The following is a 17,716-nucleotide window of genomic DNA, read 5'->3' on the forward strand; positions in this document are numbered from 1 at the left end:
ATCATTTCTCAAAAAAAGACAACAGATTTTTAATCTGCAGCTCAAGTAAATGTATATATTTAATTGCATTAAAATATTTGGACTGGAGAAGAAGGAAAAAAAAAAAATTACTCTTGGATGGAAAAAAAAAATTTAATGGTACGATATTAAGAATTTATGCCTTACTTTGTGGCAGGGTGAATTAAGACTCTTTAAGACCCGTTTAAGAACCACAGAAACCCTGTTATCTAACATTATTGTTTTCATTAAGCAAAAAGATCCTTTACTAAAGAACATGACTTGACAGTTTGTTCTCCAGCAGGGGGCTGAAAACATGTAAAACCTGATACTGTAAAATCATGGAAAACAGCATGTGCTACTTGAGGAAATATGAGATGACACGTCATCAACCCTTAAAAACACACATACACAAAGCAAATTATTCTAAAAGAATAAAGACTTTTATTAAGCATTGTAAGTTCCATTCAATTTCCTCCAAATACATCACACCACAATCCATCAACAATCACTCAAACCCAACAGTAGTTCATTCTTTTACAACCCATAATTTAGGAAGAAACTCCGATCAACTTACATCAAGGTAACCTATTTAGACTTGCGGCAGGGGACTGAGGGGAATACACCATATTTCTGATCACTAATGTGCAATGAAAAGCTTCAGGATTAGATGGAGAAGTAATGATTCTCGTTTAGAAGCACGTTAATAAGTTCGGAAAACACTAAAGTAAACATCAAAATGATTACAAGTGTACTTGCTTAGGCAAACTCTCAAATGGGAGGGTCGAATATTTAGCAAAACTTGTCACAAGCTAAGAAAAGGGGGCAGAATTTAAGATCAAAGCTTTTTTTTTTCAAAGGTCTGCAAGTATGAAAACAGCAACAGAGAATAATAATGTATACAGCGATGAGTACACCAGGATTAACAATATTTCAAGTGGCTAGATAATGTTGGAGTAAATACAACAGAGGTCAATAAATCACAGAAATAATAAACTTAAGGTTAGCGCAAATCAGTTTCTAACAGTTAACACCTTTTTAATGATTATCACCCCTTTTAAATTTTGCAGATGGGCACAGTATTTGTAATGAAGAAGAAACAGGACAACATGCATTATAACTACACACAATTTTGTTTGTTTTTTCTTCTTTTATTCGTGAGCCATGCAGTTTAGCGGAGACAGTTGTACTAATGTGCTACGTTTGATTAAAGAAACCACACTGATCGTTGATCATTGATGCATGGCCTTTTCTGACACGGAAAGAGACATTGTTTTTTTTTTTTTTTTTCAAGAGCTCAGATTTTTCTAGCCATTTCCTGATATATTACCTATAATCGCTAATGTATGACATATTAAAATCATCAGAACTTAAGATCCAATAGTAATACTATTTACTCAAGTTGAAAACAATCGCACATTTGAAACAAGTAAACTCACAGGGATGAGAAATGCGTTCTTGGTTTTGTCTTTTTCAAATTGTGAGTATTAAATTTTCTAAAAACAAAAAAAGCATTTACTGTGACGATACAAACCCAGTTACGATGGCAAATATATCAACTTACTAAAACTAAAAGACTGGCAAATGAAAATCGGTATTTCGGTTTCTGCATTTCGTAGAGAAAGTTAAATCATTTCATGTAACCAGTTGAAATGCGTAATATCATTGACGAGGGAGAACACCGTCTTTCATCATCCAACTGGTAAGATTCTATATGACTTGTATATCTATGTTTTACCGAGAGGTATCCTCATCATTACTTTGTTGTTTTAACTCGCAGATATCGAAGAGGGATTTCGAAAATTCGTAAGTCCTCATTTATCGCCTTCGGAGAGGAAAAAATGTACACCAACTGTAGGCCTTCCATCCTTCCAGATATTCCTTAACACATAACCTTCCATCAACCTTCACCCTCTCTATAAAAATAGGTTTTACTCTTCTGTTTTTAAGACAGCAGCGCCCAGAGCTTCATCTCTGCAGCCCTCGCCGTCTTCATTTAGTGCATTTAAATGAGCATTAGTATTGCACATTTTAGATTCGTTGCTAAAGGCACTTTCAGGTTGGTTTGTAGCCCTGCTTTCCCCTTCGTTCCCATTGAGCTGGTCTGCCTCTTTACCCTCCACCAAGCCGTTCTCTGCAGCCATGGACCCTTCTAAGGCCAGATTTGGTGTTTTGGTCTCCAACTTCGGCTTCTTTAGGTCTTTTAATGCTTCATTGGTTGAGGCAGTATATGCAGGATTGCTCTGTTAAAATTAATTTTGTACCATTTTTTACAGTCAATGTCCATCAATCCAATCAAAAATTAAACGATTTTTGAACAATAACTAAACAATGTATTTGAATAACTTAACATTATGACCCAGGACATGTGACAATTCAAACGTTTGAGGTCAGTAAGATGTTTTCAATAAGTCTCCTGTGCTCAGTAATACTATGAAATATTACAATTTAAAATACATTTTTTTTATTTTAGTATCTTTTAAAATGTAATTTATTTTTGTGATGTTGTGGTTGAATTTTCAGCAGCCATTACTCCAAGATACTGACCCCAAATTTAGAGTGACAGTTGATGTATTCCTGTTGTTTTCAAATCTAGGAAAACAATATTATTCACCTGGTATGTTACCTGACTCTTGAACCCTCTAGTGTGGTATTTGGTTCCTCGACCAAAGGTCCTTATAACAGGAGTAGAAATCACACCTCTCGGACGACTGTTCAAAGAAAGGCAATCATTTAAATACATTTCTTTAAAAGTAACAGTAAAATATAAAAGTATTTTAAGATTCTAAACATGATATGTGACCCTGGACCACAAAACCAGTCATAATGGTAAACTTGAAAGCTGAATAAATAAGCTTTCCATCGATGTATGTTCGGTTATGATGGGACAGTATTTGGCCGAGATACAACTATTTGACAATCTGGAATCTGAGGGAGCATAAAAAATCTAAATATTGAGAAAACCACCTTTAAAGTTTTCCAATTTAAGTTCTGAGCAATGCATATTACTAATTAAAGGAAAAGGAAAGTAACCAAATATCTTCATTGAACACAATCTTTAATTAATATCCTACTGATGTTTGGCATGAAAGAAATATCAATAATTTATACCCATACTATTTATTTTTAGCTGTTGTTACAAATATACCCCAGCGACAGCGGTTTTGTGGTCCAGGGTCACATATTAGAGGACAGATAATTGCAAACATTACATCGTGAGAATTAATCTATAAACAATTTATCTAAACAACTATTGAAAATATATTGCTTACCCTCTGGTTGGTCCACCCACCGATACCACCTGAATGGGAAACGAGGCTCTTCCTCTTCCACGACGACTACCAGCCCACTGACCCACCACTGTGCCTGCGATCTCAAGCTTCCCACCCTGTGAGGGCATGGCTTGAAGCCCTACTTTAGAGGAATTAAATGATAAACAACACTTTTAATAACTCTGAAGCAACTCCATACCTAAAAGTCCAATCAAACAGGTTTAGCTGCTTTAGCTAATTACATGTAAGAGTGCACTGTTCACCACTAATTGATTGGTTTCCCACTTTAACAACCTAGTAATTAACACAACTTACATGGTATTATCAATTTTGTTGAAATCTTTTCACAGATAAGCCAAAAAATAATCAATTACTAATGAAGAGCTGTTTGGTATGCTGCTTATGTTTGCCAACCAGTCGAACCATCATTCTTACCAGGCATGCCCCTGCCTCTAGCTTGCAGTGGGGGCAGAGGAGGTGGAGGGTAGAAAGTGCTGTTGGGAGGGTAGAAAGGCATAGCGTGTGGAGGTGGAGGGGGGAATGCGAGCGGCTGGGGTGGCCGAGAGAAGTTCAGACCCTCCAGGATACTCTGACGCATCTTCTCCACCTTGGCAACTAGCTCAGTCTGGAAATCACATGCAAGATGTGTACATTTTAGCTTGATTAGATTGCAAACCCAGATTTACTTTGTAGAAGTACAATTACATCCTTATAAAAAAGTATTAACATAAATGTGAAATTATGTATCTATCAACCAATTCGAGACTGTGGATTAATGGTTAACAGCTAAGTAAATATTACAGTATATATAGAGCACTAAATTACAGTGAGCTAAAGCACCATAAACGAAAGTGCACTGAAGACTGAAAGCTCAAAGTACCATTTCACCTCCAAAAACATCTTTGTTAAACATTTTAAAGTAGAAAAAGAAATATTTGTTATACAATGATTGTGGTCTATTGTTTTTGATTCTGTGTTTCATACAATTATATTTACAATGTAAGATCAACGTATTTTATATACACACTACCGTTCAAAAGGGCCTAAAAGATTGAATGATTCTGAAAGTATCTTATGTTCACCAAGAATGCATTTATTTGTTTAAAAATACAATAAATGTCAAATATTACTTTTATTAAAAAATGTATATTAAAATAAATGTACATAGATTTTAATATGTTATTAATTCCTGTGGTAGCAGTGCTCCAGTGTCACATGATCCTTCATAAATCATTCTAACCCGTGATTCGGTGCTCAAGAAATATTTGAAAACAGTTGTATTGCTTAATATTATTGTAAAAAAATCATGATACGTTTTTCAGGATTCTAAAGTTCAAAAGAACAGCATTAATTTTTTTTTAATAAAGTCTGTCACTTTAGATGAATTTAAGGTGTCCTTGCTGAATAAAAGTACAAATTTCTTGACCTCAATCCTTTGACCAGTAGTGGTAATATACACACATGATTGGCCGAAGACAAAATGTAAAAAACAAAATTTCCTCTTAAAAAGAGAACAAAATGTGTAAATATGTTACCTATATAGAAAAGCACAAATAATTGACATAGAATTACTAAATGTATTGACAGCCAATTAATTAAATTCTCTTTAGCAAACCATGGTTGGTTATTTGTAGCCTCAGGAATCAGTAATGAACTACTAGAGGCTGCTAGTGTACTGAAACCAAAATTGGTTTCAATCCCTCCCTAGCACACAGTTCTATCACCAATCTTTTCTGCTGTAGTACTTCAATCCGCTGTGTCAGTTTGAGGTCTGCATTAAATCATTCAGTCAGTAATGGCTTTGAAACTCATATGCATGTAAAAAACACTGGTGTTGTGCCGACTGTACCTGACCATCGCAGAGGTCAATGAGTGGGGCCTTGTCCCTGCTGCCCCGGATGAGTTTACTCTGTAGCAGCTTGCCATCAAAATACATCCACGGACAGCAGTGTTCCCAGGGAATAGGCTGCCCACACACGTCATTGGCAAACAGCGCCATATCCACGCCGCTCATAAAAAGAGCAGCCAGCTGAACTCCGCGTGGATCCAGGTTATCAATCTGGAGGCGACAGATGCAGCGACAGTAAAACAAAGCTCTTAAGGTTAAATAAGCATCTACATGTTAAACCACCCAGCAGATAACAACCCCTCCCCTCTCAGCCAAAGCACAAAGCAAGCATAAACAAATCATAGCCTATCCATACATGTAGACCAATGCACAAACCCCCCCAGCATATTCTGTCAGCGAGAGCAACCAGCAATGGCAGCAGCGAAGCAAAAAGCGCGTACAGATCGACAGAACTGACAGACATGGACAGCCACGACACAGCACAGCTAGTGTGGATGGTTCACTTTTTTTTTTTGAGCTCATAGCCATATTGACTAAAATGAGCAGGGAAAAAGCAGCTCAGCAAGGCAAGTAAACCATCTACACAAAAAGACCACATTCCTAGCACTCCAGTTGCTTAAATGCCATGTCTTTTCCTGAAAAGCCGATCAGATGAAAACATGCTTTTACAAAGCATTAAGGCCCACCAGCCTGTCAAGCGTTCTTACAAAATAAGAAGTCTCCAGAAAAATACCCAAAACCCTAATTTTTTAGGTTTATTGCTTTAAATACTTGAACACATAAACAGATCATTAAATAAACTGGAAAGAACTGTGGCCCATTCACACCAAATCTGAATGTAAAACACCATATACAAGCTTTAAAACCAATTATTTATCTATGAACTCCTTCATAGACTATTTATAGAATAATTTCAGTTCATTTTTAAATTAAATGAAAATCTCCAAAGGCTACCAACAAAAATTGTTCAGGTATCTAAACTTAAAAATAAAATAAAATGTCATCATAATAATAACAATAATAAAAAATAGTTGTAGGGAAGAAAAAAAAAATGTACTTTCATTTTAGGATGCTAACAATTCATTTTCGTAGAAAGAAACAGGTTACCATACTTTGCGCAAGTAGCACTGCATACTACAGTAGTAACTGGTTGCATATATCTTGAATTTCCATTTCATGTTCATGGCAAATTAGTTGGGTATTAATTGAATTTTTTTTTAAAGAATGACAAATTTGTTATCGGATCTGTGAATAATTTTGTGCGCAATTGTTTTCTGTTCATGTTGTTAAGTCGCATATGCCTTGATGTGAACGGGCCTTTAATGTGGGTTTGTGGGTATTCTCTGGACACTCCTCATGCATCATTCTCCACATAAATCACCTTCAGGTCCTGCAGCTGGTCAGGCTCATATAGTTTAGGAGAAAGTGCTTGAGCTAGGAAAGCGTCAAGTTCGTTACGACGCAAAATTCTTACTCCTGGCCATTGTAACATAAACCTGAAGTAAAACACAAAGGAGTGAAATATTACAACAAAACAAAAAAAGCTGATACTGAAGGCCCTTCCTGCATTGGATTAAACCATTTGTAATTGTATGAAAACCTTTAACATAGCATTCCACAGTGTGTTTTATGTCTTTCTAAGGTTTTAGAAGCCGTTCAGATTCTCACCGTAGCACACAACACAGCACCATGAGAGGTGTGGGGACATTGGCAGGGTTCAGCATAGCTGGAGTGTCCGACCTCATGCAGGCCAAGAAAGCCCTCATCCTCCGGTTCTTGTCCTCAACTGCTTTGCCCAGCCAGAGTTTCTTCAGGTTTGGGCAGGTCCACTCCCGGAAGGGAAGAGCTTCCACTAGTTCAGGGGTGTGGGGAGATTTGCCTTTGTATGCAGCCCATTCTTTTACTATCACTGTTGGGTCTATAAAGGCAAATCAAAAAAAGCTTAACTGGGGAATCCACCAAAGCCATTTAAATAAACATTCCCTTTTTAAAATATTGAGGGTAAATGGGTAGTGAAGTTTTTCCACTGTGAATTTGACAACTGACTGTTTTTGCCTAGTTGTGTAGTAATAGAATATATTCCAGAGCTCATAGAAGATCTGCCTGAAAATTGCTCTAATTAAATAAATAAATGGAATGTTTACTTCTGAATAACTGTGTTTCCCTAATCTATTTTAATTTCTTGTATTCTAATTTCCAATGACAGAAAAAAATATGAATCAGCATTAACAGAACCAATGTTCGTTTTTTTGAATGATGCTAATTATCAAAATTAATTTGTCCAGTTACAGCCTAGAATAACAAGCTAATGTCAACACTCAAGTGCACTCTCTGAATAATTAAATCAGTCATCAACAGGCTCCTGGAGAGAATTTAAGCATTGGGAATTGAGAACTGACTCTTACGTTGAGCCAATTCCAAGTATGTTAGAACACCTTTAACACTGCAGGAACATGCTAGTATCTAACAATAGTAACATTTCTAGGATTCAAACCTCTTGTGCTTACAGTCTATATTATGACAGCACTACTTAGGCTTTTTCACTTATTTAAACAAAATTAATCCCAAGTGTGATTTGTAATTTTTAGGTGAGAAGGTCATTTATTTTTAACGTCAAATCTGCACCAAAGTCTATATTCATTGCAAAAAATTTACAAAATTTAACAATAATTAAACTTTAACTTCAACATTGATAACTATAGCACATACAAATGTTTAAGTTTTCCTTATTAGTGATACTTATGGATGTTTAAAAAGTTTGACTGTTGCAGTTTAGCTGATCTGTTCCGTAACTCACAATCAGGGTGGTGATTTCTCCTCATGGCGAATCTCTCTGCCTTCTTTTTGGCTTCGGCCAGGCTGAAGAGTACCCCATAAACGTATTGGCGAATTGGGCGGTACAGCTGCACCGCAGAAGGCAGGTCTTTGTTTGCTTCATCCTCTATGGTGACAGATAACTTTATCTCACCCTGCAAAAAATAACCATCAAACACTGTAAACCATAATGGTTTAACAAGAAGTAGTTTAAAAGTTACAGCTGAGTTGCTAGTAACTAAAAACTGACCTTGGTAAGAACGTGGTAAATATATGGGTACATAAGGCCCTTTTTGTGTCTGTGCTCAGCGACTCGTAACACCTCTGGTGCCACCACTGGTAAAGGGGGAGTGGTAATATCCATGTGATTTCTTGTTGGCATAGAAAGGAGGGATGGGATATGGGCATTGACCCCTAGGTGACCTCTGCCTTCCAGGCCTTGGTTTACAGCGGAGGTCACAGAAGTATCAGACTGAAAGAAAAATCTAAGAATTCACTAAATGGCTATAACATTATTTATCAAGATTATTATCTATCAAAAGTTATCTTTACCAAGCATATCATAATTTTAACACGTAGAGCTAAAAATTAGACCTACTTTATTTTGGTCCCCATGGTCTCCTTCTGGGATGTTATCCATCTGGTTTCTCTTTTTGTCCCATCCCTTATGGTCATTCACATGGCTACATTTGAGAATTAAATATATGCACCAATATTAAAATTCAGCCAGATACCAATAAGCCATATTTCCATATTCTGGCCAATAACAGATTAACAGCCAATAGTCAAATTCTATAGAATTTTAAACTAAATAAACTAAATTTTTAAACTAAAAATTTTAGACTAATTTAAAAATAAACAGTAAACAATATAAGTGAATTTAAGCATCACAACATTATAATGTATAATATAAAAATGGACACTGTTTTGTAATTGACTATACACTTTTGTAACAAAGTAAACATCTTTACTATCACCTTTTATCAATTTAATATGTCCTATATATTATACCATTAAAACAATACCTCTACCCACAAAACCATCAATTTCTGATTAGAAGAAAGCTGGGGTTTTTTTTTTTTATAAGTCGTCATATTCCACATCCATCCCCATACATGTTCTGAGTCACTCACTTGGCAGTGGAGCCCGTGTTCTCCTCATTCTCAGAGGACGAGGATGTGGACGAGGTGGTAAAAAAGGCTGGGTCTGTGTGGTTGGAGTTGCCGCCGTGAGCCGGGTTGATGGGAGACAACCTCTCGTAGAGTGGCGTGTGCTGATTCCCATTATTAGGAATGTTGCTGTAGCTGTTCTGTTCTAGGAGCCCTTTACCCGACGGGTCCGCCTCATGGACAGGCTCATCCAATGGAGGGCCGGAATAGCCATGCTGGACCTTGGAGTATGAACAGAAACATGAATGTGTCAGTCTGATGGGTAAGCGCGAGTCGTTGAGGATGGACCATAATGGTGGAATGGTGCTCACCTCAGGTTTGCCTGGAATGTTAAGCATCTGCGGTGCTGCTGGCAATCCCATCTGATTTGGTCTGACTGTGGGCCGAATGTGAAAAATAAAACAGTCTGTACATTATACATATATATATAAAAAGCCCTAACTGAGGTTCTCATTATACCACATGTCCACCCACCAAAGAAGCTGACCTTGATACATTTAAAATGTGTGTAGGCACAGAAATGTGTTGAGGTATATAAAAAAAACACAGCTTATGTCTATACTGTGAGGGCTGAGACTGAGAGATGGTTGAGAAAGAGAGAGCGTGCCTGTAAAAGCTGGCCTCAAACACAACACCAGGCGAGCATTAGTAGACATGTCCCGCTCCAAGAATTTAACAAGCACAAACCAACACAAACAGATGCCATTCTGCGAGAGAGAAAAAATATTGACAATCTTACCTAAATAGGGGGGGAAGTGAAGGGGTTTGCTGGCGGTGGCATAATACTCCACTGCCTTTTTGAAACGGACAACTTTGTCGTCAGTTCGAGACTAGAATGCAAAGCCACAGAATTATTACATATTGTCGGTCCACAGTCCTTGGTAGTTGATAGTTCCCCCAATGTTGTCCTAAACCAATATAACTTTATTTTGTGGAACAGAAAAGATGAAAACAAAACAGTTTTTTTTTTTTGGGGTCCATACACTAAAAGTAAATATCCAATTTGTTGTTTTAGACCCCATTGACTTTCATTGTATGGTTTTTCTTCTGTGTTCTGTACAATTTGGGGAAAACATCTAATATTGTTTTTTTTTTATTTTTTTATAAAGATTGTGACTGCAGTTAACTCCACTGTTTGTAGACCTTTATTATTATTATAATTATTATATATACATACATACACACACGCATGCATATATATGTTTTGTTTACCTGTAAAATATTTATATGTATATATATGTATAAATATACAGAGAAACCTTTATTTTGGATGTTATTAATCGCAATTAAGCGTTTTACAGCACTAATAAATAATAATAATAATAAACAAAGTATTTCACTGTAAAATAAAACTGAGTATTAAAAAAAATCGGATTTTATTTTACAGTACTACTGTAAAATTACAACACTAATATTTATGCTACCCTTAAAGATTCTTTTTAGCTGAAAAAAGTTTTTAAGCAGTTCAAATAATATATAATATATATATAATTCAAATCTCAGTCCTTCCAGTTTGATAATGACACTAAGCCATACAGCGATGCTGTTTTTATTCTGATTAATTATGCAGCCCTACATGGGATAGTGAATGATGACAATTTTCAGTTTTTGGGTAATCTATCCTGTTACAGGTGCTACAATGGTATGGTGTGTTATCTTACCTGGGAGTGCTTGAATATGTCTTTAGCAATAGCTTCCAGGTCATGGATATCTTGTAGGTTGCGGACGTAGTCTGCAACGGCTCGTATGACGACATCACATGGAGGAAGAACAAGTTGGTGGGCACGGACCTGCATCAGAGAAAACAACCCATCACACCCCCAGCAAAAGCTCCTTCTGCTTAAAATGTGATGGGCATCATAGGAGTACATATCTGACTGGCTACAATCCAATACAGGCACACATATATTAGGTTTATGAAGCTCAATTGACAATGGATATCATAAACTGCAAAGAACAGCATTTTTATACTATAACAATCAAATGACTACCAACTATAGACACAAACATAGGTATGCAAAAATTAGCAGGGATGGTGACAAAAAGTAAAGAAGAAGTCAGGTGTTAAAGCCCACTGTACTCTATCTCACACTGAATCAATGAAGCAATCTGTCAAGCAACAACAACACCAAGAGAAGATAACAGAAGGTTACGCATTAAGCCATTCCTCAGCTCAACTCTTTCCTTTATAAGTCGCAGTGCTCGATTTGTTTGGGCGAGATTCAAAGGCAGAGTATTTAAAACCAAAAGGGTACACATTGAGGATAAAGTTGTCAAGGAAACTGGTCACAGTAGCTTGTGACCGAGGGAATCTAATGAGAACTGAAGTCTTCTTTTTTTTTTTTTGCACCCTTTAAACATTTATTAATCAATGCAGAAAACCTTGAAGTATTTGAATTGTTATACACATTTATTTCCATTATGTGATGCATTTACAAGTCAAATAGAATATTCAGCCACAATTGAGTCAGACTAAATGCATGTTTGCGAAAACAGTTCTTAAATAGCTTTTTGGTTATTTAGTGCTGTGCTACAATTATATATGCAGAGACATTTACCTTCAAGGATGCTAAAGGATGCTCAGGGCCAAGTAAACTCCAGTGAAAGGCAGCCAAGTCTTCATCAGGCAGTATGTGATTCCCTTCAAAAACAGCATTTAGTTATTTGATCATGAAATGGAGAAGTACTTACTTGTACACTTCATTAATGCAGCTGGAAAACATTTAAAAGCCATGAAATTCAACAATTTGTGATAATATTTGAGCCATTCTTTCTACTGCATTAGTAAATAAAAACAGTCAAGAAATTAAGATATTCAAGGATTTCTTTAGAAAAACATGCAGTGCTGAATCCTTCACATTATGACTAAGAACATGCATTAAGCGAACAGGACTAATGGAGATGACATTTCGACTACAAACCTACCTAAAAGTGAAGCAAAAATGACAAAACGATTTGGATTGAGATTAAGTTGCTTGGCAACTTCGTGCATCAGGTATTGGCTGGTGGTGAGGCTCTTGCCATTACGGCTGAGTTTGAGAGCATGGGCACTGAAGTAGCACGGGATGTTGCACAGGGCATAATCAGAATCATAGGCAACCAGGCCATGGAACCCATTTTGTCTAAATAAGGCAATCACTTCCTGGTGATGATCCTCGGTGGTCTGGACAACCTGAGTGAGGAAGCAAATTACAGAAAGGCTCATTAGATGAACAAAAACAAATTTACATTGATGAGATTGACTATACTCCAGGGTTTCACAGATTTCCATGAAAGGATGTGAGGCACGATTAGCCTGGGAAATGTTACTTCTAATTGTATCACATAATGGTTTCTCTGTCAAATGCTTTAATCGATTAGCACTATTTGAATGAATCAATGAAGAGATGATTCTTGGCTGTGATGTGAATTTTAAAACTATTTATTGAACGAGAGGATGTTCGCTGGGCTTTAACCGATATGAAACGAGGCTTGACTCGTAAACATACATTTTTAAATGAATCATATTTCCCATTTCCTGCCCCACATTTCATAGTTTCTGTATTGAACCAATGTTTATGAGAACAGGAGATAAGAAAGAAAATCGTGGTAACATAATAAACACTTATGCTTAAAGTCCTCTGAAAAATAATCTAAATGAATAAATGCTAATAAAATCATTTGTGGGCCAGAATCGAATAAGTCATGTCTCTCTGCCCATAAACTTAACTACGGCTTGTACGACTGCTAAATCTCAGCAGAAATGACGCAGGAAGCATGCAGCCAATCACAGAGCAGTACTTACTATTCTTGAGCCACAAGAGCGTGACACATCAGCCAATCACAGCAGAGAAGAGGTGGCGCTTCCTTTTGCCAGCACAGCCTACTACTACATGGCTTCCTTTCAGTCTTCATACATAAATGCATGGTTTTATTCTATTCTGGGATGTTTGTATTTGGTTGTTGATGCATAAGGTTATTAGTGTGTAGACATAAATTGCACTTTTAATTATTGTTGATGATCCAGGTAAAAATTATTAAAATAAATATTTTATTCATGTTTTTGTTATCATTTATACAACAATTACAAAATGCAGTTTTTTTTTATTTCATGTCATTCATTATTCACTTGTGCATCCTTTTCATTCAGTTGATTTTAAATATATATATATATATATATATATATATATATATATATATATATATATATATATATATATATATATATATATATATATTCACACTTAATATTTATAAGCAGTGAACAAAAACGATACAAACTGATTATGGTAAAATATTGGGTTTAATTTTGTTTATTTTTTTCATTTGCATGCAACAGCAACAAAAACAAACAGCTGTACAGCTGGCATCTCTATGTTCCCCAAATGCCTGTGGAAATGAGATCTGAACTGATCAGAACAGATTTGTCCACAGATTTGTTTCCCTCTGCAAAATAAATAACCCAACCCAAATATATATATGTTCCAACAAGTTGTACTCCTGTGTTAAAAAAAAAAGAAAAAAAAACTGTGAAAATAAAACAGCTGCTAATCTTGGTTTTAACATGTCTGTGTATATAATTTAAGACCTACACTGGTTTTCATATGAATAAAGCAGCTTTACAAACAGCCTAGTTTGGTCTACTACTAATGTTAGCTGGTTTCAGATTGGTTTTAGGAACTCTTAGGCAGGCTGTGAGACTAGCTTAAATCAGCTGCTGGTCTTGTTTTTAACATGTTTGTAAGCATGCATAATGCTACATAAAAACCAGGTTAGGTCTTGATTCAAATCGGAAGAAAAAAGTTGCACTGACAGCCTAGTTTGATAACCTAACCTGGTTCAATGACTGGTTTCAGAGAGGTTTGGTGAACTTTTCAGCTTCCCTAGGCTGTGAGACCAGCAAGGCATTTTAGACTGTTTTGGTTGTGCTAGATATACAACCAGAAAGCCGTGTAGGCCACCTGCTAGCTACGAACCTACTGTCTTGTAAGACGAGCATTTCATTTGATCTGGTTCTGCTAAGCTAATGGCAGCATGTCAAAAACACAACGAGCATCTGTCGCTACTCACCCCGATGTGGAACCTGAGGAGCGCCAGGCGGATGCAGTGGGCCATACACACCGGCGGCAGGAACCAGACCTTGGGCGGCGGGGTTCCCTTGTTCTGGATGTGGCTGACGATCTGTTGGGCGGTTTGCCTCTCGTTCACCTGTCGCTTGACCCACTCGTGGAGACGGCCTTTTTCCATGGCGCCATTGAAGCACACTAGCAGCTCGATGTTGCCGTTGAAACAGGCTTTGGCGAGGGCGGCAAGGTACCCGAGCATGTGGTTCCACTGGCCTCCGCTCACCCAGTCGGTGTAGAAGCCGCCGTAGAGCCGGTGCAGGCAGTTCTCGGCGTCCACTAGCAGCCGGAGCGGAATTTGAGGGGGTCTCTGCCGGCCACCGCCGACCAGACTTCCCCGGGCGAGCTTCTGGAGCTCCACCGGCACCACGGCATTGGGGCAATGCTTCTCAATGTATTCCTGGAAACCCTGGATACCCATTACTGTTGTTGTACGATATGATATCTACGGTAATTTCGGGTTAAGTAAGAACGTAAAATTTTCCGGTGGAAATGGAGACAGAGAGAGAGAGTTGCAAGCAAGCAGCCTCTCCCGAATGCTGAAAACCGGATTGAAGAATTTTGCGGCGGATGTGGAAGTTGATCAATCGAAAATCAGTAAATTAGAGATGCATCTGTAGTTTTTGGTGAGTTGTTTTTTTGGTTCATGGCTGCTAGCCGCCATGTGCACCCTTATGGAGCCATGTCTATGGTCTGGATGTATCTTGTGTGTAGGGGAAAGAGAGGAGCGCAGAGACGCAGGGCACGTACAGCCAGTCACACTGGAGGAGGAGTCTGGAGTTCAGTGGGCGTGGCTCGCCTGGAGAACTGTTGCATGTTATGATACTCTCACTAAAACGTCTCTTACATGTTTGTTTTTGTGAAAAGCGGGTACATCCCATAAACGTAATGGTTTTTATACTGTACAAAACTGTATATTCTATGGCCCTACACCAAACCTACACCTAACCCTAACCCTCACAGGAAACTTTGTTCATTTTTACTTTCTCAAAAAAAAAAAAAACTCTCTCTCTCTCACACACACACACACACACACACATATAATATATAGACAAACCATTTTAAATTTAGTTGTAAAACTTGTTATTAGTAAATGTTCTTAAAGTTAATAGCTTTTTTATACATTGGGTCCATCTGTTGGTTGAGGGTCTGGTTGGGGTCCCTGGTTACAACAAAACAAAATGGTTTTCTAAGTTCAATCTACAGAGGGCGCCAGCGCGTTATTTATATCGTACATTAGAAACCTGACATTTCTCATTAGAAGCAGACCGTTTGCACATTGACGAAGTCAATCTAAGTAATTTGAACCCTTTTAATGTAAAACAGCTGGAGGGCTTTAAAGAGATATTTCATATTAAAAATAAAAAATTCTGTCTTAATTTTCTCACCTGTATGTCACTCTAAATCTAACTTTTTTTCTTCTGTGGAACGTAAAATAATATATTTTGAGAAATGTCTTCTCTCTCCATACAGTGGAAATCAGTGTTAACTGAATATTATTATTAGTATTATTTGTGTCACTATACTAAAGAGTGTTCTTTAGACTGTCTCTGAGTGCTTGAGTTTTTGATGAGCTGAGAGATAACAGAATATCTCATGGATGTGTGTGTGAGCAAGACAAAATGTGAGAGAGAATTAGCTACTTAGAAAATGATTTACAATAAATTCTTAGAAACTCATCTGGAGGACATAATTGAATGCCTTAAAGTGAAGTTATATTGAAATTTGGGATGTTTTGGGATGAACTTTAAGTTGGCGGGTTCTGTGTTTGTTCCTAGTTGATTAAGAGTATTTTTAAGAACAAAACTGAGATCAACTAGTGGATCCTTGGAAGAAGGATCTGGAAAGTGGTTATTGGTAGAATAACCACCTGTTCAGTTGGGAAGACTGTACAGGGAAGAGAGAGAGAGAGAGAGAGAGAGAGAGAGTTATTGGTAGAATAACCATTTGTTCAGTTGGAAGGGCTGAACCACCAAAGAGACATCTGGAGGTGGTTTATAGAGCAATATGATTGTGCCTGGAAAATCAGAGTGATGGGTGATGGGAGAGTCTCAGAACAAACAAAGAAATAACATACATGATAATCCTGTCTATCATCTAATGCAAAGGGTATATGGCTATGGTTCTAAATGAATAACAGGAATGGCACAGGGGGCTTGATTTATCATCATGGGTTCCCCGTTGGTGGAATAATAATTCACATTGAAACTGTTTAGCCTTTAGCCAACAAGGAACTTGTATTTAAGGTGATCAATTAGAAACATTTTTGAAACTAAAGATCAAGAAAGAGATGTTTAAACAGTTGAATAAGATCAATAGACCAGTGTTGATTTCCCTGAATTTTTTTTACTTATTTTTTTAAACAAATAAATAAATATATATGATAACAGAAAAAGTTATTTACTGCAGGTGTTTAAATATACAGTGTATCCGAAGACTAGAATTTATTGTCTAGAATTGTCTAGAATTTATATCCCATATCCCTGGGTGACCGCATGAAAAGTTGATCTATTTCAGAGATTCTATGATTTTACTTTGGTTTATGTTAACTTAAATCATGCTTGAAATGCAGAAATGTTAGTTTACAGTAAACGGGAAAGATCAATACTTTTTTACTATTCTATATGAAGTAGCCTAAGTAGTGAGGATACTGCTATTTTCTGCATTTTTGCAAAAATGTAACTGCTTGCTTTTTTTCTGCAAAGAAGATATGCTTATTAAATTATTTAAACAGAATGAAGAACTGCTGTTCAGCAGATGAGACTTATAAAATGTGGAGAAGGTTAAGATTGCAGAGAGAAGAGGAAGTCACTAATGAGCCTTCTCCCCCTCATAAAAGAGGAAGTTGACACTTCTGAGTTGTCATGGAGGCAGACTGATGCAGGAAAATGTGAAGTTTTCACTTGAGACTTCTCCTAAAGACTTCTTCTGTTAAAATTAACATTCTGAATCTCATTAAATAGATACCAGTTCAGCCTATTGTTCATCTTAGGGAAGGAAAATGAAGTTAATTAACATAAGTGGGAGCTTGACTCACTTATTAGTTTAAATCTGTGCTGGATTTGGCATAGTGAGGGTTATTGATAATACACACATATTACAGACTATGTAGAATTCTTTGGCAAAGAAATGGGAAGGAAGGCACATTACATTACATTTATCTATGAATTCTAAATTTCTGTTTTAACATTTCAGCATGATGAACGTCATTGGACTGATTTTGTAATGTGTTGTGCCAGAAGTATTACATATTTTCTTGTTATTGCTAGCATGAACAAAGTGGGTTGAGAGTTTTCTAGGTAAAAAGGGATGTGTAACAGATTAAAGTGTTTATTGTCCTGGAAAATTTTACTGATGATAAAAGGTTCCAGTTTGTAAAGCAAGGAGAAAACAAAAGTTGAACTGGCTACATTTGAAATTCATTGCGCCATTATTAATAGCAGCTCTATCAAATATCAGTGGCAGGGTTTTGATTCACTCCATCAATACGGACCAGCAAATGTGCTGTTGTGA

At 36.9% G+C, this 17,716-nt stretch overlaps 1 protein-coding gene across 4 annotated transcripts; it reads right to left on the bottom strand.

Moving 5' to 3' along the window:
- Positions 1 to 835: 835 nt before the first annotated feature.
- LOC113095956 (constitutive coactivator of PPAR-gamma-like protein 1) lies at positions 836 to 14,962 on the bottom strand. Of its 4 annotated transcripts, none has more exons than XM_026261324.1 (17): positions 14,151 to 14,960; positions 12,027 to 12,273; positions 11,660 to 11,742; positions 10,763 to 10,891; positions 9,841 to 9,931; positions 9,413 to 9,477; positions 9,066 to 9,316; positions 8,531 to 8,615; positions 8,183 to 8,404; positions 7,916 to 8,087; positions 6,787 to 7,036; positions 6,500 to 6,614; positions 5,119 to 5,328; positions 3,705 to 3,894; positions 3,270 to 3,411; positions 2,612 to 2,708; positions 836 to 2,240 (listed from the first exon to the last, which is right to left on the bottom strand). In XM_026261324.1, the coding sequence occupies exons 1-17, from the start codon at positions 14,622 to 14,624 to the stop codon at positions 1,929 to 1,931; spliced, it is 3,135 nt and encodes a 1,044-aa protein (XP_026117109.1). In that variant the 5' UTR covers positions 14,625 to 14,960; the 3' UTR covers positions 836 to 1,928. The 4 variants fall into 4 exon arrangements, with proteins under 4 accessions (XP_026117109.1, XP_026117108.1, XP_026117107.1 ...); XM_026261323.1 differs by having other exon boundaries at positions 3,270 to 3,408; positions 9,066 to 9,322; XM_026261322.1 differs by having other exon boundaries at positions 9,066 to 9,322; positions 14,151 to 14,959.
- Positions 14,963 to 17,716: the final 2,754 nt, after the last annotated feature.

This window comes from Carassius auratus, unplaced genomic scaffold (assembly GCF_003368295.1).
Source record: "Carassius auratus strain Wakin unplaced genomic scaffold, ASM336829v1 scaf_tig00215810, whole genome shotgun sequence".
Taxonomy (NCBI): domain Eukaryota; kingdom Metazoa; phylum Chordata; class Actinopteri; order Cypriniformes; family Cyprinidae; genus Carassius; species Carassius auratus.